The sequence below is a fragment of the Orussus abietinus genome, unplaced genomic scaffold (genome assembly GCF_000612105.2).
Source record: "Orussus abietinus isolate OABI.00-Male unplaced genomic scaffold, Oabi_2.0 scaffold173, whole genome shotgun sequence".
Taxonomy (NCBI): domain Eukaryota; kingdom Metazoa; phylum Arthropoda; class Insecta; order Hymenoptera; family Orussidae; genus Orussus; species Orussus abietinus.
Window position 1 is genome coordinate 84,371 of NW_019394381.1, and position 27,814 is coordinate 112,184.

At 41.2% G+C, this 27,814-nt stretch overlaps 1 protein-coding gene and 2 long non-coding RNA genes across 7 annotated transcripts; 2 read left to right on the top strand and 1 right to left on the bottom strand.

Annotated features, from left to right (window-relative positions):
- Positions 1–816: 816 nt before the first annotated feature.
- LOC105697849 (probable cation-transporting ATPase 13A3) lies at positions 817–27,774 on the bottom strand. Of its 3 annotated transcripts, none has more exons than XM_012421572.2 (10): positions 26,947–27,774; positions 15,221–15,305; positions 14,096–14,323; positions 12,453–12,586; positions 12,153–12,309; positions 11,167–11,371; positions 9,349–10,633; positions 7,300–7,819; positions 6,067–6,248; positions 817–5,421 (listed from the first exon to the last, which is right to left on the bottom strand). In XM_012421572.2, exons 1-10 carry the CDS (start codon positions 26,960–26,962, stop codon positions 3,995–3,997), a joined length of 4,239 nt encoding a protein of 1,412 aa, XP_012276995.1. In that variant the 5' UTR covers positions 26,963–27,774; the 3' UTR covers positions 817–3,994. The 3 variants fall into 3 exon arrangements, with proteins under 3 accessions (XP_012276995.1, XP_023287862.1, XP_012276984.1); XM_023432094.1 differs by lacking the exon at positions 26,947–27,774 and adding an exon at positions 25,890–25,900; XM_012421561.1 differs by lacking the exon at positions 26,947–27,774 and adding an exon at positions 16,792–19,571.
- LOC111673919 lies at positions 20,157–21,390 on the top strand. 2 transcript variants are annotated; one of them, XR_002762163.1, is made up of 2 exons: positions 20,157–20,435; positions 20,492–21,390. It is a non-coding gene; the product is annotated as an uncharacterized LOC111673919 (long non-coding RNA). The 2 variants fall into 2 exon arrangements; XR_002762164.1 differs by having other exon boundaries at positions 20,157–20,430.
- LOC111673918 lies at positions 22,010–24,346 on the top strand. 2 transcript variants are annotated; one of them, XR_002762161.1, is made up of 2 exons: positions 22,010–23,391; positions 23,448–24,346. It is a non-coding gene; the product is annotated as an uncharacterized LOC111673918 (long non-coding RNA). The 2 variants fall into 2 exon arrangements; XR_002762162.1 differs by having other exon boundaries at positions 22,010–23,386.
- Positions 27,775–27,814: the final 40 nt, after the last annotated feature.

The following is a 27,814-nucleotide window of genomic DNA, read 5'->3' on the forward strand; positions in this document are numbered from 1 at the left end:
TCCCAGATAGAAATTCATGATCGTCATGTAATGAGGAATGTCGATTTACAAACAATTTGCTGCATGAAATGTCTGCAATATATCTACGCATATGATTATAATAAATTTCAAAAAGATAATCGAAAATCACATTTTCTTGGAGTATTCCAGATAGAAATTCTTGATTATCAATTATTCATCAATTTAATTCATCATTTTTATTCAATTATTCAATTCATGATTATCAATTATTCATCAATTTAATTCATCATTTTTATTCAATTATTCAATTCATGATTATAATCAGTTTATTATTTATAATAAACTTCAAAAAGATAATCGAAAATGACATTTTCTTGGAGTATTCCAGATAGAAATTCGTGATTATCAATTATTCATCAATTTAATTCATCATTTTTATTCAATTATTCAATTCATGATTATAATCAGGATAATCGATTAACAAACAATTTGCTGCATGAAATGTCTGCAATATATGTGCGTATATGATATAATAAATGTTAAGAAAAATTCGCGGTAAATTTGTCATTAATAATTACAGCAATATATTTACCGCATACTCGAGTCATATGCCAATTATGCTGTAATCGACATTTATGAGCTGAAAATTTATGAACAATTTACCAGGAGCTGTAACATCATTCCGTGACATTAATTTCCGGACATTGTATGAAGTTAATTAATGCCCTCACTTCATGATTGTTTATGAGGCAAATTTTATGCAAATTTTGAATCACTTTTTCTATCTGGGTTGCCATAATTTTCTTTCTCCTCTCTGGAAGAAAAAAGTAATCGAAAAGGACATTTCCCTTGGAGTACATTCACAAGAACAATATATTTACGTACGTAAATTTATGTACAATATATTTATATATCGTTCTTGTATTATAAATTTTATATAATATATTTTCGTCGGCGGATGAGGCTCGATTAATATTAAAATTAATCATCGAGTACTCAATGATAAAATTATGGGCGGTGGTAAGTACGTGTACGTAAGTAAGAAAATCATCCTCTGTACAATTAGACGTGCCACAGGACCTTTAAACAAATATAAATATGGCCGAAACGTTAACAACAAAACTCGTCACGCCTCGTTTCTCGAATGTACAAATTCCCACGTCTGGATATGATACAATTTTAATAATTAATTATCTACGCTTTTCTTTCTACTCGTAGACAGTGATATGTATCGTGTGCATGTCAATTATTTACACACTGCTTAGTAAAAGTAATGCCAAAACCCAGAAATCAAAATCGTGCATATCAGATATGCATCAGATAATATTATTTATAATTACCGAGATATGATGAATTTTCCTCTCATTGTGCTGAACGTTATTAGTAACCATATGTATCGTTTAGCGCAATGAACTAAACGTTATCAGTAATCACATGTATAGTTCAGCACAACGAACTAATCGTTATCAATAACCACGTGTATCGCGTTCAGCACAATTAACTAATCGTTATCAGTAATCACATGTATCGTTTAGCACAATGAACTAATCGTTATCAGTGACCACATGTATCGTTCAGCACAATGAACTAATCGTTATCAGTGACCACATATATCGTTTATCAGAATGAAAGGAAATTTTTTCTCTGACCATATCTCGGTAATTATAAATAATGTTCAGACCAAAATTGAATCACCATTTTTATACTATTCTAAGCGATGTATATTTATCTCTGATACCTACGTTTTTTTATTTTAGGATGTTGCGACTTTTTTCAGTGTATATTAATGGGGTCGGTTGATTCTGAAATGCGTGTAATCAAAGTGAGTACATACTGAAGTGAGCACGTACTCCCTTACTAGCCAATTATCATGGATTACTGATAGTACTGAAAAAAAAATAAATATATAAGAAGAGAAAGGTTCGGGAGATTTCGCACGATGAGACTTCGTCCGTCTAGACCTTTTTCGTCTAGGGTCCCTAGAGTCTACGGACTTCTACTTAGTTAAGGTGATATGAAAGGGGCATTCTATAAAAAAATCGTGAAAATATTTATTAAAAATTTCTCTCCAAACCGGGTGGATCAAACAATTAGAAACATTAGCACGCGATTATGTAGGCCCTCAGAAAAAACACGATGCTCGTGAAATTTCATTAAAAAAAAAAAAAAACTAATCCTAGTTCGTCTGGGATAAATAAAAAACAATTCTTTTTTTTTCTGAAAAATAAAATTTCACGATCATCGCTTTCTTCCTTAGGGCCTTCCTTATCAATTGGTGATGTTTCATATGATACGGTGCACCCAGATTGGAGAAAGGTATTATTTATTTATTTATATATATATTTTCACGTTTCGATGTATAGGATGACCCTTTAATATCATCTTAATAATACTTTCTCGACAAGGGGAACGATTCGAATACTAAGTTTGACTCCTGGGGTCAAAAGGGACCCCGGGTCTGCTCTTATGTACATGATGCTCTAGAACAATGTCGCGTAATTACTTGTAAATGCATTCGGGGCATCGATACGCGTCAGGTTTAATTTAAGGTAGTCGTAGCACCATCGAACGATCGATGATCCATGATCGATCGGCGATCGGGGGCGAAGGCACCATTTCGGAGTGAACCACGGCTCCAAAAATCCCTAGGAATATGTCTTCCAAATTTCTCTATCCGGGCTATCACTTCCAGATCGATATTCCAATCGACTCAAGGGTCGCAAAATATATCAGACCTGTCTATAAATACGTACCGTTGAAATATCAAAATATTTGTTCATAGATTTGTGTCAAATGAGGGATCGAAAAAGTGAGTCCGAATTTTGGAAGAAATTAAGGTGATATGAAAGGGACAGTGTTGGACTGTTTAAATATTAAAACATTTTATATAGATTTGATTCAAATGAAGAATCGAATTTTGGAAGAAATTAAGGTGATATGAAAGGGTCAATTTTGAACCGTTTAGATATTAAAACATTTTATATAGATTTGTTTCAAATGAAGAGTCGAAATCTTGGACCGTTTAAATATAATAACATTTTACACAGATTTGTTTCTAATGAAGAATCGAAATATTGAGTCCGATTTTTGGAAAAAATTAAGGTGATATGAAAGGGACAGTGTTGGACTGTTTAAATATTAAAACATTTTATATAGATTTGTATATAATGAACAATTGAAAACCTGAGCCCGAATTTCGGAAGAAATTAAGGTCATATAAAATGGTCAAGTATTTCTTTCTCAGTATTTTATCTTTTGTTTGAGGAAGAGTATATATGCATACGAAAGCCCTTTTGTTGCCCTACTATTTTATTTCTTTCTCGGTATTTTGTCTTTTGTTTGAGAAAGGGTATATATGCATTCGAAAGCCTTTTTCTTGCTCTACATATCTATAGGCATAGTTTTTCTTAAAAGCTTAAGGTGATGTGAAAGTGGCTTGCAGAGGTCTCATTTATGAAATTTTTCTCCAAACTGGGTGTACCAAATTATTTAAAACTAATACGTGATTACGGAGGCTCTAAGGAAGAAAAATTTCATTTTTCTTAAAAAAAAAAATTTCTCTTTTTCGTTCTCGTCCAAGATAAGTACACATTGTTTTTCGAAAAAATGAAATTTCTCGAGCAGCGCGTTATTCCCTAGGGCCTCCGCAATCACGTGTTAAAGTTCCAGATAATTCTCAGCACCCAGTTTGTAGGAAAGTTGTATAAACATTTTGACTTTTAGTTATGTACATATCACGCAATCACATCACCTTAAGTCCTTAAGAAAAGCGAAAAGAAAACGCAAGAAAAGGGTCTCTCGAATGCCATATATACCCTTTGCCAAGGGCAAAATGGCGAGAAAGAACTAATAAAATAAAATAAAATAAACCGCTGAAACTTACGGATGAACCCCAACAGGTTCCCGTTAATTACAGCCCTAGGAAGCATTTCCAAATTTCTAAGGACAGACTTTCCCAGATTTTCGGAGCGGCGGAAAGAAGGGAACCAAAATGGCGGCCGGGGCCCCGCGGCTTCCCGATCGACTTCGGATCTCAGGACGGCAGGATGTCCAATTCCATGACACTTTGAGTCCCAGCCTGTAAGCCCCCGTCCTCGCTCTTGTGCACCAGGACATCCTTAAAGTGGGAGAGGGTCTGATGTGGCCCCACCAGAGGGTTCCTGGGCAAGGTAGCGATGGGGTTGGTGTCCTTGCTCTTGAACAGCTTCTCCATCTTGTGAATCCCGTTCTCCGACTCGGAGTTGTGCCTCCTCTTGGGGTCCGAATCCGCCAGGGTGGGTCCCGACTCCTTGTCCTCGAGGTAGGTGACGGTCTGCATGGAGACGGTGTTCCTCCTATCCTTGAAGAGCGACCTGGGGTTCAGGGTAACCTCCCTCGCAGATCCGAACCTCTTGAAGTTGGCCAGCTGATCGACGGGGCCGTTCGCGAAGCTATCGGCATGATAGGGCTCTGAGATTCTCTTCTCGATCTTGATCTCCGTGACGTTCTGCCTGATCAGAAGATCCGGGGCGGCTTCCGGGAGAGGTTCCTGGGAGATGGGTGGCCAGGTGTGGTCCCTCGCCAGGTCCCTCTCTATCCCCAGGAACTTCCGCCTGGACTTGTCTATGTTGTGCCAGCGGTACCTCAGCTTCCCGAAGACGATGTACTCGACGAAGAAGTGCTCGACGAACATGGAGACCAGGAAGTTGACCAGCCCGTAGAGGAGCAGGACGAAGCGGAACCCCACGCTCTCCGGGAGGACCAGCTCGAAGTAGTCCACCAAGAGGTCGAACGGTCCCAGGGCGAGGTAGACGTTGAATGCCGTGATGAGGATGAACGACCCAAGGAGTCCGTAGTTCGTGAAGAGGGACTTCCTGTACGGGTATCCCTTCGAGAACACCACGGCCAGGGTTATGTACTGCATCGAGCTCACCACGAAGATGGCGTAGTTCTCCAGGCACCCCACGTTGTCGTTATCCTCCCCTACCTGGCCACTGGAGTTGTAAGGAACATACCACTCCATTTGCTGGAGGTGGTTGAAGCTGGCGCATTGGAAGACTATCGCTATCATTATCTGCATCACCAGGCTCAGGATGGGCGAGACGCTTATCAGGCTGGTCAGGGGAGGCTCCTTCGCCAGGGGGCCGTCGTATGCCTTCGTCCTGCCGAAGAAGAACGCGAATATCGAGATGATGAACAGGTCGATGTAGAGGAACTCGATGTCCGTCAGGTTGGACTCTATGCTGTAGAGGATCATCACGGAGATGAACTGCGTAAGCGAGTAGGCTGCCATGTACTTGAAGATGCCGAAGGATGTCACCAGGGCTGCTCTACCTTCTCTGATGACGGTCAGGACGCAGGATATGTTGGTCTCCCTGCTCGTGAACGGCGATGCCACCGATGACTCCGTGTCTGATAAGGATATCCCCGTATGGGCAGCTTTCAGAGCTCCGCAGTCGTTCGCTCCATCGCCCACCATTGCTGAAGACATAACAATTGTATGAAATATCGCGATTTTTAAGAAATATATATATATATATTCTACCCTAGGTGAAATTTCAACCCTTATTTGCACTTGCGTCACTTAAGGGGATGTGAAAGCGCCATCCGAAAGCTCAATTGTTCATAAAACTTTTCATAGAACTGGGTGCCTCAAATCGTCTCATACTTTAAAACGTGAATATGGAGACCATAAGGTAGGTCCTGAAACTCCCGAAATTTTATTTTTTATAAACTATTTTTAAAATACCTGTAAACAAATTTGAAAAGAATTGAAATTTCATGAGTTTCAGGACCTTCCTTATAGTTTATCTATTCACGTTGTAAAGTTTCAAACTATTCGGTTAACCGAATTGGGAGAAATGTTTTATAAACTAAATCTCTTCGACGCCATCTTCGAATGAAATCTAAAAGAAATCTTAAAAAATCTATCGCTTGAGATATTTAGCAAAGATTACAAAGAAATATTTAGAAATTATTCTATGCTACTAGGGAGGCTTGTAAGTAAAATCAAAATTTCAACTTGGGAGTGTCTACATCAATACAGCATTATTTCTTCCGTGTACATGTTACTGTATGGTATCAGAAGTTTGAAACGTTATATGAAACTTTCTTCGGGATTCTTACCGACATAGTATCCTAGAGATTGAAGTTCCTGGACCAATTGCTGCTTCTGATCCGGAGACATTCTAGCAAAGACGGCTCCTCTAGTCGCTAATTTGGGAATCAGTTCAGGATAATGTTGCTTGATCATCGCCCATGTCTTTCCAGTCAATGAGAATACGTACTTGCTATTCACATGGTGGACACTGAGAAAGAAAGATATCACATTTAACGCCTTCGCTGATATTAACGCCTGTACAAATTTTGGTCTTTGTTGACATTAATTAACAGTGTTTTGACATTCGACATTGGGTATTCACTCATGAAATCATTGATTTTAACCTAGAAATCATATGGAAATCAGCCAGGCGTCACCTAGTACCGAATCGTATTGTCGCCTATCATATGAAATCAAAGAGAATTGGTTCTTCTTTGGAATTGATAACGTTAAACTGTAACGTCAATGCACAGCGAGAGGGTATTCACTCATGAAATCATCGATTTTAACCCAGAAATCATATGGAAATCAACCAGATGTCATTCATTACCGAATCGTATTGTCGCCTATCATATGAAATCAAAGACAATTGGCTCTTCTCTGGAATTGATAACGTTAAACTGTAACGCCGGTGCACAGCGAGAGGGTATTCACTCATGAAATCATCGATTTTAACCCAGAAATCCTATGGAAATCAGCTGGAAATCAGTCAGACGTTACTTATTATCGAATCGCATTTTCGCCTATCATATGAAATCAAAGAGAATTGGTTCTTCTCTGGAATTGATAACATTAAACCGTAACGTCAGTGCACAGCAAGAGGGTATGCACTCATGAAATCATCGATTTTAATCCAGAAATCATATGGAAATCAGCTGGAAATCAGTCAGACGTTATTCATTACCAAATCACATTGTCGCCTATCATATGAAATCAAAGACAATTGGCTCTTCTCTGGAATTGATAACGTTAAACCGTAACATCAGTGCACAGCGAGAGGGTATGCACTCATGAAATCATCGATTTTAACCCAGAAATCATATAGAAATCAGCCAGACGTCACCTATTACCAAAACACATTGTCGCCTATCATATGAAATCAAAGACAATTGCCTCTTCACAGAAACTGATAACGTTAACCTGCAACATCAGTGCTCGGCCGACCATAGGCGATAGGGTTCCTTATGCTACTTAATGTACAATACGAAGTTTCAATAAAAAAACATGGATAAAGATGGTTTTCTGGTTCCAACACGTACTCGTCAGATAAGTAGTTATCATCGTTCTCCATTTTGTTGGTGAAGGACCCGCTCTCGATGGTCTCCAAACTGGCGACACTGTTGACGTCCGTCATCTCGCTGATGTCAGCCTGCTTAGCCGGAGAAGTAGGAATCTGTTGGCTGTTGCTTTTGGTAAAGTACAGCTGAGGCTTCAATTGATTCTGCTGCGTCGTCGCCGCCACGGCGATGACGGTCACGTTCGGCTTGATGATACCGCAATCACGGGCGACGGAAAGAGCCGTCAGCATGTTGTCTCCGGTTACCATGACGGTCTTTACGCAGGCGACATTTAGGGCCACTATCACCGGGGAAGTCTCTGGTTTCAGTCTGTTCTCCAGGATGACAAAGCCCAAGAAATTCAACTCCGTCTCGGCGGCCTCTCGGTTCAACCTCTGCACCTTGGCGTAAGGAAGACGATTTAGGGACTTGTAGGCCAGGGCTATCACCCGATAACCCTCGGACGTGTATTCCTGGAGCACGGCAGCGAAATCCGAAGGGACTGAAACATCATTCATGAGGACTTAGAACAATCTCAGCGGACTAGAACCCTCTGGGGGAGGGTTTGAACGCATTAGAAATCATTTATACAAAGTCATTAGCACTAGGGCCTCCATAATCCCGGGTTGAAGTGTCAAATGATTCGGTGTACTCATTTTGGAGGAAAGATTTATCAATATTTTGACGTTTTCGTATATAGAATTTTTGGGGATTTATAGGCCAGGACTATCACCCGATAACCCTCGGACGTGTATTCTTGGAGCACGGTAGAGAAATCCGAAGGGACTGAAACATCATTCATGAGGACTTAGAACAATCTCAGCGGACTAGAACCCTCTGGGGGAGGGTTTGAACGCATTAGAAATTATTTATGCAACATCATTAACGCTGACTAACTAATCAGCGGACTAGAACTCGCTGGAGGAGGGTTTTGAACGCATTCGAAATTATTTATGCAACATCATTAACACTGACTGACTAATCAGCGGACTAGAACCCGCTGGAGGAGGGTTTTGAACGCATTAGAAATAATTTGTATAAAATCATTAACACTGATTAACTAATCAGCGGACTAGAACCCACTACAGAAGGGTTTTGAACGCATTAGAAATAATTTGTATAAAATCATTAACACTGACTAACTAATCAGCGGAGTAGAACCCGCTGGAGGAAGGTTTTGAACGCATTAGAAATAATTCGTATAAAATCATTAACACTGACTAACTAATCAGTGGACTAGAACCCTCTGGAGTAGCGTTTGAACCCATTAGAAATTAATTATGCAACATCATTAACACTGACTAACTAATCAGCGGACTAGAACTCTCTGGAGGAGGGTTTTGAACGCATTAGAAATAATTTCTATAAAATCATTAACACTGACTAACTAATCAGCGGACTAGAACCCTCTGGAGTAGCGTTTGAACCCATTAGAAATTAATTATGCAACATCATTAACACTGACTAACTAATCAGCGGACTAGAACTCTCTGGAGGAGCGTTTGATCGCATTAGAAATAATTTGTATAAAATCATTAACACTGACTAACTAATCAGCGGACTGGAACCCTCTGGAGGAGGGTTTGAACGCATTAGAAATCATTTATACAAAGTCATTAACACTAGGGCCTCCATAATCGCGTGTTGAAGTTTAAAATGATTCGCTGCATACATTTTGGAGGAAAGTTTTATCAATATTTTGACGTTTTCATATATAGAATTAGAATAGAAATAAAATCAGGATTTGATAAGCTGAGCTCAATATTTACCTAAGTGCATCATAAACAATGTACATCAGAGTAAGGACGAAAAAACGCAAAACCTAATTACACTTCCTGGGTTCAGGATTTGATAAGCTGAGCTCAATACTTACCTAAGTGCATCATAAACAATGTACATCAGAGTAAGGACGAAAAAACGCAAAACCTAATTACACTTCCTGGGTTCAGGATTTGATAAGCTGAGCTCAATACTTACCTAAGTGCATCATAAACAATGTACATCAGAGTACGGAATATATAATACACTTACTGGATTCAGGTTTTGATAAGCTGAGTATCATTTCAGGGCTGCCTTTGCAGAAGAGGTCGTAATGGTTGGCTCCCAAGGTCCTGGTGATGACGCTCATCCTCTGCAAGCTGGAGGTGAACGGGAATTGTCTGACGATACCAACCTCCAGGCCCTGCTCGGCGATGCCATTGGTGGAAGACATCAACACCATATCCATGTTGTTCATAGAGGAATTATCTACAACATCAGACCCCATGGAGTTCTGCCTAGCTGGTGAGACATCACTGGAGAACCCCCTGTTGAGTTTGGATCCTTTGGGAGGCCTGACCACCGTAGGGAACAAGAGGGAGAATTTGGAGGTATCCGAGACATCGGGTTCCTCCAGAGTCCACTCGGTGGATTCGAACATCTTCAGGTCCAAGGGATCCCCTGCTAGCTGGCCGTCTATGATGGTTATCCCATGGCAAGTGACCATGCCGATGAGGAGCTTATCAAGGGGCAGAGAGGGAACGTCTTTGATGGGGAGCTGGAACTTCTTCCCGGAGACCGGGACCACTCCCCACATGTCCAGGCCGTCTTCCGTCAGGGTCCCGGTCTTGTCGAAACAGATGCAATCGATGGACCCGGAGACGTTGATGGCTCTGGGGCTGGTGCAGTAGATCCGCTTCTTCTCCAGTCTGTTCTGGGCTACCAGTCTGCCCACTGTCATGGCTGCAGGAAGGGCTGGGGGCACGACTATGGTGATCAGGTCCAGAGCCTGGACGGCTATGTGGCTGGCCGGCACTCCTCGCAGCGCCTTTGTCACCAGGGTGTACACCACACCTATGCTGGCTATGCAGGCCAACAGGACGACGAACTTGTAGGAGTCTTGCTCGAACTTAAAGTCCACCGGTGGAGGGTACATGATGGATCTGACCAGACCACCCTTGCTGGTGCTGAACCCCGTCCTGATGACGACGGCCAGCACCTTCTCGCTACCAAAGTACCGCGTTTGGATGATCTTCGTACCGCAGAAGAGCGTGTGTCTGGCGTGTTCTTTCGAGTCGTATAGGATCTCGTTGGATGATGGGATTGGTGTCTTTGTTACCGGCACCGATTCCCCGGTTAGCATCGACTCGTTGATGATGCAGTTCCCGGTCAGGAGGACGGCGTCGCAGGGCATTAAACAGCCGTGGGATGGAATCGCCAGGATGTCGCCAGGAACCAATCGCTCTGCTGGCACCGTTGCTGTCTCCCCGGATGTCCGGTCCCTTATCACTGTGGCCACGTCCGAGGAATGGACCGTGGAACGCAAGTTGTCCTGGTTCTGCGGATTGTCATTGATTAAGGCTTAACGTTATCGACTCTTGGGTCAATCACTGGGTACCACTTACTTACTATAATTATATAGAATAATAAATAATATCATCGTATTCATATTACTTCGCCGTTATGTATATATCACCTTAAGGTGATGTGAAAGTGTGGTATACATAAGAAAAAGTGAAAATGATTATACAACTTTTCTCCAAACTGGGTGCACCTAATTATCTGAAACTTTAACACGTGATTATGGAAGCTCTAAGGAATAACGCGCTGCTCGTGAAAATTCTTTTTAAGAGAAAAATTTTCCACTTATCTCGGATAAGAACCAAAAGGTATTTATTTAAAAAAAAAATGAAATTTCACGGGCAGTGGGTTTTTTCTTAGAGCCTCCATAATTATGGGTTGAAGTTTTGGATAATTTGGTGCATACAGTTTGGAGAATGGTTTTATAAATATTTTGAATTTTTTGGTATGTGTATAATACACTTTTATGTCACCTTAAAGATTAATGCTTTCATGTTCAATTGGACCTACCCTACGAGTCTGCAAAACTGCCATAATGATTCCGCACACCGACATGGCCAAGATAGCTAATGCATAGTGCAAATAGTCATCGGAGATCCAGAGACAAAAGCTGAAGATTTGGAAGACGTAAAATGGATTCAATACTTCCAAAAAGAAGAGTGTCAGGAAACTCTTCACCGGAATCATGATCTCATTATTCCCGTAAACGTTCCGCCTGGAAGAATGAAATTATTACTAATATTACTCGAAAGGAACGACATTAATCCTGTTAAGGTGAAGTGGAAAAAGAAATGATTATTACTCAAAAGAAGCAACAATAATCCTGTTAAGGTGAAGTGGAAAAAGAAACACTTGTTACTCGAATGAAGTGTGATTAATTCTGTTAAGGTGAAGTGAAAAAGAAACACTTATTATTCGAAAGAAGCGACATTAATCCTGTTAAGGTGAAGTGGAAAAAGAATCACTTATTACTCGAAAGGAGCGACATTAATCCTGTTAAAATGAAGTGGAAAAAGAAACACTTGTTACTCGAAAGAAGCAACATTAATCCTGTTAAGGAGAAGTGGAAAAAGAAACATTTATTACTCAAAAGAAGCAACAATAATCCAGTTAAGGTGAAGTGAAAAACACTTTTTACAAAACACTTATTACTCGAATGAAGTGTGATTAATTCTGTTAAGGTGAAGTGAAAAAGAAACACTTATTATTCGAAAGAAGCGACATTAATCCTGTTAAGGAGAAATGGAAAAAGAAACCTTTATTACTGGAAAGAAGCGATATTAATCCTGTTAAGGTGAAGTGGAAAATGAAACACTTATTACTCGAAAGCATGTGTCAAAGTGTCGGACAGTTCTATCGAATACCCTTAATAAAAGTGTCTTATTCGAGTCGACTGATTTGAGGGGAGTTTCACTTCACCTATTAAGATGATCCCATATAATCCCATATAATACAATATAATTAAGGGAATCCCATATAATATCGACAGATCATACCTCATAAATTGTTCTTGAAAGCTGAGGCCGGGCATTTGATGTAATGTCGCTGTCGGGACTCCAGCATCAAGACCTTTAAGCTTAAGAAATTCTCCTCGTTCGGTGTCCCAAACGTAGGTCAGTTTTTTGCACTTGAATGTAATTATAGAAGGAACCGCTGCAAATGAATTCAATTGAAACGTTAAACTGTGACCGTGCAAAGTAATGTTACGAGTTTATTTTAACTTTTACTTAGGAAATTGGTAATATCAGAGATAAATGTTATAATATACGGCGCGAAACATCTCTGGTAATAATTACTTTTAAAGTGACCACCGATCAGATGAACGGACAACATCGGCGGAAGTCCTTTGTCTTCCTTGATTGTGATGACGTTCCCATTTTCGGCCCATTTTTCACTCTCCATCAGGGTGTACTCGTCTGAGGAGGCATTCCTGGAAGAAAACGTTTCTCAGACTCGACAAAATGTACCATTGTTTTTCAAGGAGCTAGAACACTTCCTTCGAAATGCCGTCGTTTTAATATTTTTCGATATTTTTAGATAATTCCAGTGGTTGGTGGTCCCATGGTTTTTGGCCATTAGTACCAGGAAGGAAACTTCTTCCCCCACGTGTATATCAATAATGGCAATACTGACGAGACTTCTTGGGCCCTTAAGGTCTTTAATTTCTTCACGTAAAAGGTGGTGTGCCTTCCCTGGAACCTCTCCACCCAAATCCCAATCCCAATTAAATCCCAAAAATCGTCATTTTGGCCATTAGTATCAGGAAGGAAACTTCTTCCCCCACGTGGATATCAACAATGACAATACTAACGACAGGTTGTTTGTTACTAAATCCCAAAAATCGTCTTTTTGACCATTAGTACCAGGAAGGAAACTTCTTCCCCCACGTGTATATCAACAATGACAATTCTAACGACAGTTTGTTTGTTATTAAATCCCAAAAATCGTCTTTTTGACCATTAGTACCAGGAAGGAAACTTCTTCCCCCACGTGTATATCAACAATGACAATACTAACGACAGGTTGCTTGTTCTTAAATCCCAAAAATCGTCGTTTTGGCCGTTAGTACCAGGAAGGAAACTTCTTGCCCCACGTGTGTATCAACAATGACAATACTAACGACAGGTTGTTTGTTATTAAATCCCAAAAATCATCGTTTTGGCCGTTAGTACCAGGAAGGAAACTTCTTCCTCCACGTGTATATCAACAATGACAATTCTAACGACAGTTTGTTTGTTATTAAATCCCAAAAATCGTCGTTTTGGCCATTAATACCAGGAAGGAAACTTCTTCCCCCACGTGTATATCAACAATGGCAATACTAACGACAGGTTGCTTGTTCTTAAATCCCAAAAATCATCGTTTTGGCCATTAGTATCAGGAAGGAAACTTCTTCCCCCACGTGGATATCAACAATGACAATACTAACGACAGTTTGTTCGTTATTAAATCCAAAAAATCGTCGTTTTGGCCATTAGTACCAGGAAGGAAACTTCTTCCCCCACGTGTATATCAACAATGGCAATACTAACGACAGGTTGCTTGTTCTTAAATCCCAAAAATCGTCGTTTTGACCATTAGTACCAGGAAGGAAACTTCTTGCCCCACGTGTATATCAACAATGACAATTCTAACGACAGGTTGCTTGTTCTTAAATCCCAAAAATCATCGTTTTGGCCGTTAGTACCAGGAAGGAAACCCCCACGTGTATATCAACAATGACAATTCTAACGACAGGTTGCTTGTTCTTAAATCCCAAAAATCATCGTTTTGGCCGTTAGTACCAGGAAGGAAACTTCTTCCCCCACGTGTATATCAACAATGACAATACTAACGACAGGTTGCTTGTTCTTAAATCCCAAAAATCGTCGTTTTGGCCGTTAGTACCAGGAAGGAAACTTCTTCCCCCCACGTGTATATCAACAATGGCAATACTAACGAGACTTCTTGGGCCCTTAAGGTCTTCAGTTTCTTCACGTAAAAGCTGGTGTGCCTTCCCTGGAACCTCTCCACCAGCAGCACCGTTTCGGCCTCATCTGCTGGACATTTCGAATGGGTGGCCAGAAGCATCAGGTGGGGTACCCAATGGAAGAACAATCGAAGCAATCCTCCGGTGAGAATAATCAGGAACCAGGTGACGCCGGTGAGAATTCGGTTCCTTTTATACCTGGATCAGATCCAATGTTAAGGTGATACGACGATCACTTAAAACTTTACAAGGTGAATTTGGAAGCTATGAAGAAGGTCCTTATACTCATGAAATTTCCATTTTTTTTTATAGCAAATTTAAAAAACATCTATGAACAAATTTTTAAGAAATTGAAATCTCGTGAGTTTCAGGACCTTCCTTATAGCCTCCATATTTACATTGCAAAGTGTGAATCGATTCAGTCCATAATTATATTGTATTATATGTGCCTATAATTATGAAAGTGGTCTAAGTCATATATTTTTTGTTTCGAAATTACATTGAATTAATTTCGTTTGAAATAATATGGCGTGAAATAACTGATAAACTCATTTTTTTATCATTTTGACTTAGACCACTTCCATAATTATGGGCACATATATACCTTCCACAATTATATTGTACTGTATATACCTTCCACAATTATACTGTATTGTATATACCTTCCACAATTATATTGTAAAGCCTAAATTAATTCAGTTCCCCACAGTTTGGAGAAAAGTTTTATAAACAAGAACTCCTAGGGGCACAATTGCGCCCTAGAGTGTCGCTCTGGTTAGAACTGTTAAATCAGAGTTTTTGATAGAACTATTGTCATTTACTAAAATCAAATAAACATTTTACATTAATAAAACATTTTACTTTAATAAATTAAACATATTTCTTTGTTTGGATGAAATGAAACGTTCCCTCGGGATACAATTGCGCCCTAGAGTGCCGCTCTGGTTAAAACTGTTGAACCCATTGTGATGATAGAGAGGGATGAACGAAGGGGAAAAAGAACAAGTCAGCTGCAGTTGAAAAGAATTCAATCTCCCAGCTTCTGTACTTTCGTCATGACGGATCTAAGCAAATGGAACGATGCCAAGCACGTACCCGTAAATCTCCATCTGGTCCTCTTCACCTGGGTTGATGTAGTCGACTCCGTTCTTGAGGTGGAGGAGGCCATTGCCTCTGGTTCCTGAAATTAACGGCGTGATATAGATTGGATGATGACGCTAATATACAATGGTATATGTGTAATATACAATTGGTAATAACCCATCCTAGCGGAATCCCATAAACGGGAGGAGGGATAATGATACCCTACAAGGCAGGTTAAGGTGATATGAAAGTGTGATATATACGTAACAAAAAGTCAAGGCATTAATAAAATTCTCTGAACCTGCACCAAATTATTTAAAACTTTAACGCGTGATTATGGAGGCTCTTAGGAAGGACGCGCTGCTCGTGAAATTTCATATTTCGAAAGAAAAATATTATTTTCTTGGTTCTTATCCGAGATAAGTACATTTTTTTCGAAAAAAGAAATTTCATAAGCAGCGCGTTCTTCCTTAGGGCCTCCATAATCACGTGTTAAGGTTTCAGATAATTCGGTGCACCCAGATTGGAGAAAAGTTTTATAAGTATATTACCTTTTTGTTATATTGTTGTATATATATATAACTTTCATATAACCTTAATAGCCAATGGCCAAGTTTGTTCTAGCACATGTGTGCGAACTCAACCCATTACAATATGAGCGGTCCATAACCACGTGCCCGGATAATTTATGGCCTTGTACCAGGTAAGGTAATCATTAAGCCGTAGTTGGTATCATTATTTTTTCAACTATGATTATCGTACACCCGAGGAAATCATTCAAAAGATCGGTCGATCAATGTAAAGGTCCGCGTTCTCTTGGAGAGATGGAATAGAAGAAATGGAATATTACAGAGTCAGATGGAAAAATATGGGAAATACTTCCACAAATGATTCCAAGAGAATGCTGGCTCGTCTCGGAGATAATGCAGGTTTTTAGAGGAAAAATTTAGTTCCAATTAAACGTCACAGATGGCGACGTTGGTCCTAAACAGTCGTTAGAATAATGAATTTCCGGGATTTCCACAGTTTTACGTCGATCTCTTCCTCATTACTTTCCCGAAATGAGATATGGAACGCTTCAGTTCGTATAATTATCAACGTAGACTGTAAAAGACTTCAAAATAAACAATTTAGAATACCGTATAAATGGAATATTACAGATTCAGATGGAAAAATATGGGAAATACTTCCACAAATGATTCCAAGAGAATGCTGGCTCGTCTCGGAGATAATGCAGGTTTTTAGAGGAAAAATTTAGTTCCAGCTAAACGTCACAGATGGCGACGTTGGTCCTAAACAGTCGTTAGAATAATGAATTCTCGGGATTTCCACAGTTTTCCATCGATCTCTTCATCATTACTTTACCGAAATGACGTATGTAACGCTTCAGTTCGTATAATTATCAACGTAGACTGTAAATGACTTCAACATAAATATAAATGTCGGTAACGTGACGCGCCAACCAATGTTCCTTCCACTTGGGTATTCAAAATGACGTTCCCACCAAGAAGAGTATGATGAATTTTAATTTCTCAGCGCCTTTCATATCACCTTAATACTTTCAATACCAAGATCATTCTTACCCTCCAGTAGTTCGGTCTTCTGTTCGCGCTGGTGTTCCGCCCCGGAACCGGAGTTCCTGTTCCCAAAAGCGTTGTAGGCATTGCGAGCAAAGCCCAGGTTCAGTTTATTCGGAGTGGCAGGCATGGCGTCTTTTTAGTTTAATCCAGGAGTAGCAACTCTCAATACCCAACAAAGTGGGCTTAGTAGCTACTGTACCTAGCCGTCCCTATCGTTCGTTCGACAGCACCTCGTTTAGCAACCAACAGCACGACTACCTCGCTAATTCGTAAGAGCTAGTGATTATTGTCAGTGGAGAACCGTATCGGCACCACCGAGACCAGCCGACCTGGTCAATCCGTGGGATCCAACAATAGGACACTTAGCCCTAACCCAAGGGAGCGTGAGATTTGGTAGAATGTGGTTAGATCTGGTAGGATCAGTTTGGATATCCGGTCCACCCCGAATAGTGCCGGGTCTTTCGGACTCCACCGGCACCCTAATCAAAGTCCCTCTACGGCAACGCCGTCTGCTACCGACACCGGTGTCCAGCCATTTTCGGGTCCCTCTTTAATGTCCTAGCACCGACACGACGACGACCTCCTCGCATCTGATGGGCATGGACCTCGGAGTGGACCCCACGACGACGACCGGCGCGTGGAGCGGCCTTTACGCCCCTAAGGATAAGTACAGCCGGTGCCCCAGTTCCCCAGGATACCCCTCCAACGATCTGCCCAACAGCACAAGGGGCCCTTCCTGGGTAGCTTCGGAGTTCCGCTTCTGGTAGAGACTTGGAGCCAGGAGTCCAGGGCGCAGCCTCGACTTCCAGGGGAGGAAGGACCCTTTCCCGAAGGTTGGACCCTGTCGCGGGTCCCGATGTCCCTGCGGGGAGTCCCCGGGGTCCTTCTTCAGGAGGGCATGGGAAGGGACGACTTGGTAGAATCCGAAGCTGATGCTATCGCTTCGGGATTTTCTTCTCGTCTCCGGATGGGTGTCAGTCCCCGGGGTCGGCGAGTTTCCGCCAGCCGATTCTGGGAGTGGTGACCGCCCGTTCGCCCTCGCTCATCCCTCGTTCCAGATCCGCCCCGAACTTTGTCCCGGGGTTGACGAGTCGGGGCAGCACACCCTCGCCTGGGAGAGAAGCCTCCGGCTCCCTGGACCTGGGTCTGAGCTTTACGGTCGCCGACGATCCGCCGCCTCGACGGGGGGTTCCAGACTTCGGCGGCGCTCTAATGTTCTCGTGCCTCCCTTTTACTCCTCCGCACGATCTCAAATACATTACGGGTTAGAGATGTATCTTGGAGTCGCCGTCGGACTGGATCGGCTGAGAGATTCGCTTGAAACCCTTACTCTAAACGAGTCGAAGCCGATAAGCGCGGGCTCTCCGTGACCGAGCGCGCGCTGGGCCGCCTCGTAGTACCGCTGCCGGCCACCAGGTGGGCCAACTACCGGCGCGCCGCGTTCGCCGCAGTCGCCACTCTACCTCCGACTGCCTCGTGGGACTCAGGGAAGGCGGCTTCTACCCAGCCTCGAAGACTTCAGGATTTTTCCTCGTTCGTCCCTCCAATTCCGCGAATCACGCCTCTCTCTCTCTTCCTCTATTGTTCCTCTTCCAGGTGGGGAAAACTCGGCGCTCGTCGGCGTCACCTGGCACCGGTACAAGAAGAAACTTCCTGTACTCCCCACGAGGAAAAAGAAATGCCCCGGCCTCTTCCTTGAATTCCAAATCGGTAAGTTCGTTAATAGTACAGACTAGGCAGCTGAGTGACGTCACGGCCTGGAAAAAAGAGCCCACTGGTCGGCGCAGCACGGAGGTTATGTAAGGAGGAGCCTGCAACGTCGGCACTGGAAAGTCCTCGGTATCGAATATACATGTATATGTACGTCCGTCCTTGCAAACCGCACTTCTGGCACCTTCTCCGAAGTAATTCCGAAATTCCGCCCTCTAGGTCGGCCCAGGGTGAAGCTCGGGGAGCCTAGCCGATCGCCGTTCCAAGTACCTAGGCTCTCAGATCACTCGCTTTAACGCCTGGCCCTCCTCGGGACTTCTAAGTACAGAGAACACCTTGCAACAGTTTATTACCGACATCTTGGTGGCGGCCGACTCGGCCGATAAATCAGGAAACGTAAAAGAAAAAAATCCTCTCCCTGGAGGAGTCACCGTGGAGGCTCGCGAGGCCTATTATCACATCTAGGCGACACCGACACTCCGTACTCTGGACGGGAACGAGGACTCCCAACCGGTTGGTAGACAGCGCTCCGAATGGCTCGACGGCTGGACACCACACTGCCGGTTAATGCGCCTTCTGGGCTTATTTATTGGGAATTCCCTGCCGAGTCTCGACCGACTACTGCCACGGCGCAACGTGCTCTAATACGAGGGACCCCCCAATATGGCCACCGGACTCTCTCACTCGGGTTGCCTCCTCGCTTTTCCACGATGATCCTCCACTCCACGACACAGTGGACACTCTTCGCGGACACGATGGTGCACCCTTCGAGGACTTCGGTTTAATGGCCCCGTATCCCCACTGGCCGATCCAATTGTGAGAGCACACAGACGCGGACGAATTAGGGGAATCGCTTCGCATAGGCTGACTTGCGCACCGAGGGTCCTCGTCGAGGCCGACCAGGACGGTGCCTAGTTGCACCTGTGCCTCGGCTTTGGGTACCCGGCAAAAGTCCTACCAGGGGGAAATACTGGCTTGGGAATTGACAAGGAAGGTGTCCCAGGGCGATCTCTCCGATTTCTCATGTAATATGTTATAGTAGACTGAAATCTAAGCGACGCGTATTTTTTTTTTATCTGCCATTATACACTTTAAGGGGGTGAAACCACCATCCAAAGTAAGGCCTGTGAGGGGTAGTTCACCCCTTAACTATTTTTTTTTTTTTTAATTCAGAAAATTATATTTTTCATTTCTCGTTATGAGTCTATCGACAATATTCGCAATTGTTTAGTTGCCAACCCAATAGTTAACTAGCGAGACGAAACGTTTGGGAGGAAGGTCTCTGATAACGCGGTGATAAAAACGACGGAAACTGTAAATTTATCGCCAAGGTAAACGGAAACTGTCTAGGCGTCGAGGAAATAATTGGACGACCGTTTTTGTTTTATCTCCTTGAGATTTGTTTATATAATTTTAACAGTGAACGTTGTTTCTAGGTTCTTGCAAGGGAGGAGAAAAGAAATTCAAGGGAAATAGGAAATAATTGATTAATTTCCTAGGAGCAGAAAATATTTGTCCCATATTTTCTATATATCTAACGAATATCGTACATTTTGTAAATATTTTGCAGATATTTGAAATATTTGCATTACGTTTTCATTAAAATATTATCTTTATAATNTAGGGACGCTTGGCGTCGTCCCTAACCTCTCATCCCCACTCCAAGATCCACGCCGACGACACTTGCCGTGACTCATTTGCTTCCACTAAATTCCCCCCACCTCTGTCTCTTACTAATTACACGGCTTTTAAGTTACGACACTTGTTTTCATAGTAATTCATCGAGTCTCCAGGCATGTACGGGAAGGCACCCGCACAGAGCGCTTCTTTACCAACCGGATCTTTCTCGAGATCCCTCATTGGCTCAGTATTGAACGGGATGCCGCCGGCGCCACAGCTGCTTCTTCGTAACTCCCGTCGCTCCCCTCTTCAGTAAGGTTCGTTTGAAATAACTTGTATCCCCTCTATGTCTCTTTCCCCGCTCCACTCTTAGCACGTGCCGAGTGTCTTCGAACTTCACACCTAGAGGGACGGAATTGGCCGCTCTAGTCGGCCTACAGCCTCTTCGGCGTAACTCCAAGGTCTTCGCTATTTATATCCCGCATTGAGAGAAACTTTGGACACCAGAAAACGAGGCTTTGGACAGCTGCGTACAATTAATATAATGACCTTAGTAAAAATAACCCGCGGCTCTGCATTCCGACTGATAATTATTATCGAATGTACGTTTAATCATACTTCACGGAGAAAAAGAGCCTTAAGGTGATATGAAAGACTTGTTCTATATATCGAAATGTGAAAATATTTATTCTACTCTTCTCCTAACTGAGCGGAATATTGCGAAGAATGTGGAATACTGACCACTATACTACCGAGGAAAATTAGATATATGTGTTTCGTAGATTTGCATTTAGTGACATTACCTCTTTATTGGGAAATAGATAAGCGGACTAACGATTAGAATTTTTAAGGGATTAATTATAAGCCGAATTGTCGACGAATTCGAGAATTCATATAAAAATCCATAATTGTTATGGAGAAATATTGGGAAGAATGTGGAATACTGACCACTATACTACCGAGGAAAATTAGATGTATGTGTTTCATAGATTTGCATTTAATGACATTACCTCTTTATTGGGAAATAGATAAGCGGACTGACGATTAGAGCCTGTAAACGATTAATTATAACCCCAAATTTCGAGGAAAACATTGAATATCAAATTTACAATCGTTGTACTTGCAAAAGTCTACTGATACACGACATTAAGTGTTCAATTGCATAAATCTGTTCCAGACATGTCTTTGCACTACATATAGCATTACTTGATACTTTTCGAACAGATAAGCAAACGATGTGATGAATTGCATAATAAAGACGTCTCAAGGTCACGAATGATTGTTTAATGAATCACGTGTTCTGCCTCACTGGAAAGTCGTTACGATTAAGTCTTGGTATGTAAAAAATGACTGTTAACATTCTCTTTATTCCTTAGGCGATTATAAACCATCTCACTGAATGCGTTATGCTCGCTTTTCGCAAGTTAAGAGCTAATTATACAGTCCATGGCAAAGCTTGATATGTATTATATCGATTCGCGATGACGTCAGAAGGCCGCGAAAGATTATTTACGAGTCGTCTCTCATACGTTTTCTGAAATCCAAATCATCTTCCTTCAAATAAGTATTATTTCATTTTATTCGACCTTTGTGACTCATCGTAATTCCTGCTTGCAACATAAAAACCTATGCAATATAGAGTGGAGGTTAAGGTGATATGAAAGGGTCATTCTATATATATATAAAACGTTAAAATATTTATAAAACATTCCTTCAAATTAAGCGCATCGAATTATTTGAAACTTTTACACGTGATTATGGAGGCCCTAAGGAAGATTAAAACTAAATATGTCATTGAGATTTTCAACAAATATGTTAGATACGTTCAAGTGAAATCTACAAGGCATCTTAAAAAATCTGTCGATTGAGATATTTAGCAAAGATTACAAACAAATATGCAGAAATTATTCTATGCGAAATATTGAACAAATATTTAGAAATTATTACATGCTACTAGGGTTGATTTGGTTGCACAATGGAGAATGCAGGTTTGTACGGTTATATGTATTGCATTTCTTTTTTAATAGTTTATAAGGTAAGAAAAACCTGTTTTTTTATATTTTATGCTTGTTCTCCTGAATATGTTCTACAACGTGTTGCAAGTCAATGTTCGGCTAATCCCCTGAATCAAGAGTAATTACAGTTAATTGCAGTCGCTCGATAGCACAGTTAGTCAGATAAGTTCTCGTGTATTACCGATAATATGCAGATGTAAATATTGATTAAGATTTTTGGAAATATCAGTAAATCCTCGGAGTACATCGGCAGTATTAAGATAAGCTGCTGTGAGAAATTGCGAATTACGTGTCGGAAATGGTTAATTGACATTAAATCTTTTTATTCAACTTATAGAATATAAAACTACAGGTGTGTTCATTTTATTGTAAAGTGCAAAAATGTACTACAAGCCCCCCTAATAGCACAAAATAATTGTCTTATATTTTCTATATATTTACTAAATACCCTACGTTTTGCAAATATTTATCAGATATTTGATATATCTGCAAAACACTTTAGAATATTATTTTTATAATATTTGTACAATATTAGCTCCACGTGTCTCCCTAATATTTTGCATACATACATACATAACGTTTCCTTTCATTTTAATGTCAGTAATTTTTAAATATTACCTGCCGAACACATCATAAAGTAAACAATGTATCTTTATTATACGTTTATAAATTATTAAAGCCAAACATGTCGCAGAGACTTTCAACAAATATTTTAGATATCTTGGAGTGAAATCCACGAGACATCTTAAAAAATCTGTCGCTCGAGATATTTAGCAAAGATAAGAAAAGAAAATATTTAAAAATTATTCTGTGCTGCTAGGGCCCATTCAAATCGGTTTTCAACCACGCTGAAAAGCTGTATTTTCCCTAGCCAGTGTGAATTAATATTTAATAGAAATTTTACTGCAAAAAAGTTGAACCCTTTCAACAGGGAGCAGGGTTTAGGGACGCTTGGCGTCGTCCCTAACCTCTCATCCCCACTCCAAGATCCACGCCGACGACACTTGCCGTGACTCATTTGCTTCCACTAAATTCCCCCCACCTCTGTCTCTTACTAATTACACGGCTTTTAAGTTACGACACTTGTTTTCATAGTAATTCATCGAGTCTCCAGGCATGTACGGGAAGGCACCCGCACAGAGCGCTTCTTTACCAACCGGATCTTTCTCGAGATCCCTCATTGGCTCAGTATTGAACGGGATGCCGCCGGCGCCACAGCTGCTTCTTCGTAACTCCCGTCGCTCCCCTCTTCAGTAAGGTTCGTTTGAAATAACTTGTATCCCCTCTATGTCTCTTTCCCCGCTCCACTCTTAGCACGTGCCGAGTGTCTTCGAACTTCACACCTAGAGGGACGGAATTGGCCGCTCTAGTCGGCCTACAGCCTCTTCGGCGTAACTCCAAGGTCTTCGCTATTTATATCCCGCATTGAGAGAAACTTTGGACACCAGAAAACGAGGCTTTGGACAGCTGCGTACAATTAATATAATGACCTTAGTAAAAATAACCCGCGGCTCTGCATTCCGACTGATAATTATTATCGAATGTACGTTTAATCATACTTCACGGAGAAAAAGAGCCTTAAGGTGATATGAAAGACTTGTTCTATATATCGAAATGTGAAAATATTTATTCTACTCTTCTCCTAACTGAGCGGAATATTGCGAAGAATGTGGAATACTGACCACTATACTACCGAGGAAAATTAGATATATGTGTTTCGTAGATTTGCATTTAGTGACATTACCTCTTTATTGGGAAATAGATAAGCGGACTAACGATTAGAATTTTTAAGGGATTAATTATAAGCCGAATTGTCGACGAATTCGAGAATTCATATAAAAATCCATAATTGTTATGGAGAAATATTGGGAAGAATGTGGAATACTGACCACTATACTACCGAGGAAAATTAGATGTATGTGTTTCATAGATTTGCATTTAATGACATTACCTCTTTATTGGGAAATAGATAAGCGGACTGACGATTAGAGCCTGTAAACGATTAATTATAACCCCAAATTTCGAGGAAAACATTGAATATCAAATTTACAATCGTTGTACTTGCAAAAGTCTACTGATACACGACATTAAGTGTTCAATTGCATAAATCTGTTCCAGACATGTCTTTGCACTACATATAGCATTACTTGATACTTTTCGAACAGATAAGCAAACGATGTGATGAATTGCATAATAAAGACGTCTCAAGGTCACGAATGATTGTTTAATGAATCACGTGTTCTGCCTCACTGGAAAGTCGTTACGATTAAGTCTTGGTATGTAAAAAATGACTGTTAACATTCTCTTTATTCCTTAGGCGATTATAAACCATCTCACTGAATGCGTTATGCTCGCTTTTCGCAAGTTAAGAGCTAATTATACAGTCCATGGCAAAGCTTGATATGTATTATATCGATTCGCGATGACGTCAGAAGGCCGCGAAAGATTATTTACGAGTCGTCTCTCATACGTTTTCTGAAATCCAAATCATCTTCCTTCAAATAAGTATTATTTCATTTTATTCGACCTTTGTGACTCATCGTAATTCCTGCTTGCAACATAAAAACCTATGCAATATAGAGTGGAGGTTAAGGTGATATGAAAGGGTCATTCTATATATATATAAAACGTTAAAATATTTATAAAACATTCCTTCAAATTAAGCGCATCGAATTATTTGAAACTTTTACACGTGATTATGGAGGCCCTAAGGAAGAACGCGATACTCGTGAAATTTCATTTCTTTAACAAAAAATGTGATCTTAGTTCCAGTCTAGGATAAGTAAAAAAAAATTTTTTATGGCAAATGAAATTTCACGAGCATCGCGTTCTTCCTTAGGGCCTTATTAATCAGGTGCTGAAATTTCAAAATTATTTGGTGCACCCAGTTTGGAGAAAAGTTTAATAAATATTTTCACGTTCTATGTATATAGAATGACCCTTTCATATCACCTTAATTGCTTCAACGAGTAATAAATGAAAGGGAATTCCAGATGATTAAAAATTTTCTCCTGACATAATACCGCGCTAATTGCATGTATTGTAGACTTTTATCGTATGAGATTATATGAAATTTCGGATATCTTTCCTGGAGATTCCCTGATATCTTGGATCTCTGATAAGCTCCGTGTAGAGGTGCGGAGATAACCCAATTCTCGGTAATGTTAACAGGTTGTAAAGCGCCATTAATGAATCGACGTTTGCGAATTTTCCTGAAATTATTTTTATCTCTATAGACGTGTAGCGGCGCAAATTCCGATAAGATGAACCCTAAACTATTTTCGGCCATGCTTCATTCCGTTTAAACGCATTTTCGGGAGGTTGTTAAAAGTCATACTTAATCGTGTAAAATATCCTCCAAGCGTGAAAACAGCGATTAGATGTTAATTAAAACATATTTGTTGAAAACTACCGATTTACTCGTTTTATCAAAAATATTTCATCAATCAATCACGACTAGTGTATCAAAATATATTCGTTGGGCACTCAACCGAGTTTTTTTATGTAAACGTAAGTAAATCGTCAATGTAGGAAAATACCATTGCGGCATAAAAATCCCTTAAATCACGTTTCATCGATCAATCATATCGATTAGTATTTTAAATCCGTGAGTCAGAAAACCTTCTATTAAGCCATTGCCTAATACCAGAGATAAGGATAGAGACATATCGGATCGGCCGCCAATATAAGAGCCGATGAACCTCCGACTTCCAATTCTAATCCCATCCCAAAAAAGAAAAGCGCGAGACTCTCTACCGTCCATGATATCCATAAGATATCATAGGACAGAATCCATAAGGATAGAGACATATCGGATCAACCGCCAACAAAAGTGCCGATGATCCTCCAACTTCTAATCCTAATCCTATCACAAAAAAGAAAAGAGCAAAACTCTCTACCGCCCTTGATATTCATAGGATATTATAGGACATATCGGATAGGCCGATGAACCTCCGACTTCCAATTCTAATCCTATCCCAAAAACGAAAAGCGCAAAACTCTCTACCGCCTTTGATATCCATAGCATAGAATCCATAAAGATAGAGACATATCGGATCGGCCGCCAATAAAAGAGCCGATGAACCTCCGACTTCTAATTCTAATCCCATCCCAAAAAAGAAAAGCGCAAAACTCTCTACCGCCCTTGATATCCATAGGATACATAGGATAGAATCCATAAGGATAGACATATCGGATCGGCCGCCAATAAAAGAGCCGATGAACCTCCGACTTTCAATCCTAATCCTATCCCAAAAAGAAAAGCGCAAAACTCTCTATCGTCCATGATACTCATACGGTATCTAGGACAGAATCCATAAGGATAGAGACATATTGGATCGGCCGCCAACAAAAAAGGTGACGAACCTCAGACTTTCAATCCTAATCCTATCCCAAAAAGAAAAGCGCAAAACTCTCTATCATCCATGATACTCATACGGTATCTAGGACAGAATCCATAAGGATAGAGACATATCGGATCGACCGCCAACAAAAGTGCCGATGAATCTCCGACTTCTAATTCTAATCCCATCCCAAAAGAGAAAAGCGCAAAACTCTCTGCCGCCCTTGATATTCATAGGATATTATAGGACATATCGGATAGTCCGATGAACCTCCGACTTCCAATCCTAATCCTATCCCAAAAAAAAAGCGCAAAACTCTCTACCGCCCTTGATTTGATATTCATAGGATATTATAGGACAGAATCCATAAGGATAGAGACATATCGGATCGGCCGCCAACAAAAAAGGTGACGAACCTCCGACTTTCAATCCTAATCCTATCCCAAAAAGAAAAGCGCAAAACTCTTTACCGTCCATGATATCCATAGTGTCCAGGAAGTCGAAGAGACCGGTTCAGAAGTAGTCGAAGATCCTCCTCAGCCTCGTCATCTCGGTGGCACTTTGTTCACGAGTTTCTCGTAGTTGATCATCTCAGCTTGCGGTCGAGTTAGGGAACGTTTTCCTCTGCCATTCGAGCTACGCAGTCGGACACTGTCGGCTTTAAACTGGCCCGCGAAATCGCCTCTTTGATGGGTCAACAACTCGCGGTGCCCTTTGACTGCTCCTTATCGCCGCGGTTATTACGTTATCAGAGCGGTGGGCTAGCGGCCCATCACCACCACCGACCGCGAAGAGGCTGCGGAGTGCTTCGGAAGCCTCGAAATCGGTCCTCTTCGGTCCTAAGCTCGGTTCGAGACTGACACCTCGACGTTTACTCCTGCCGACAAATTGCCATTAGGCCACCGACTTGATAAGAGAAAGTTATCGCCACTTGCGTGGGGGAAACACTCCGACCTGCCGAGTCGGCCGAGCAACAAGTGTCCTCCTTCGGAGCGAGAGGAGCGATCTCTACGACTTATCGATTTTAATCCTCTGCTTTTCTATACCGTGGTAGGCTTTGGGATCTGCTAAATTGATCATCATCTGGGATGCAATACGAATAATGGCGATTTTTAAGGAGCGATGTTGTGTTTTCGAGTAGGGGATTTCGTGTAGATCTGTTCGTCTTTCTTCGAGTTGGATAGGGAGTTCAAATAAAGTAGTGATCAACAAAAATGCAGCAAGTGTCCTTCGGAGCGAGAGGAGCGATCTCTACGACTTGTCGATTTTAATCCTCTGCTTTTCCATACCGTGGTAGGCTTTGGAATATGAGAAATTGATCATCATCTGGGATGCAAT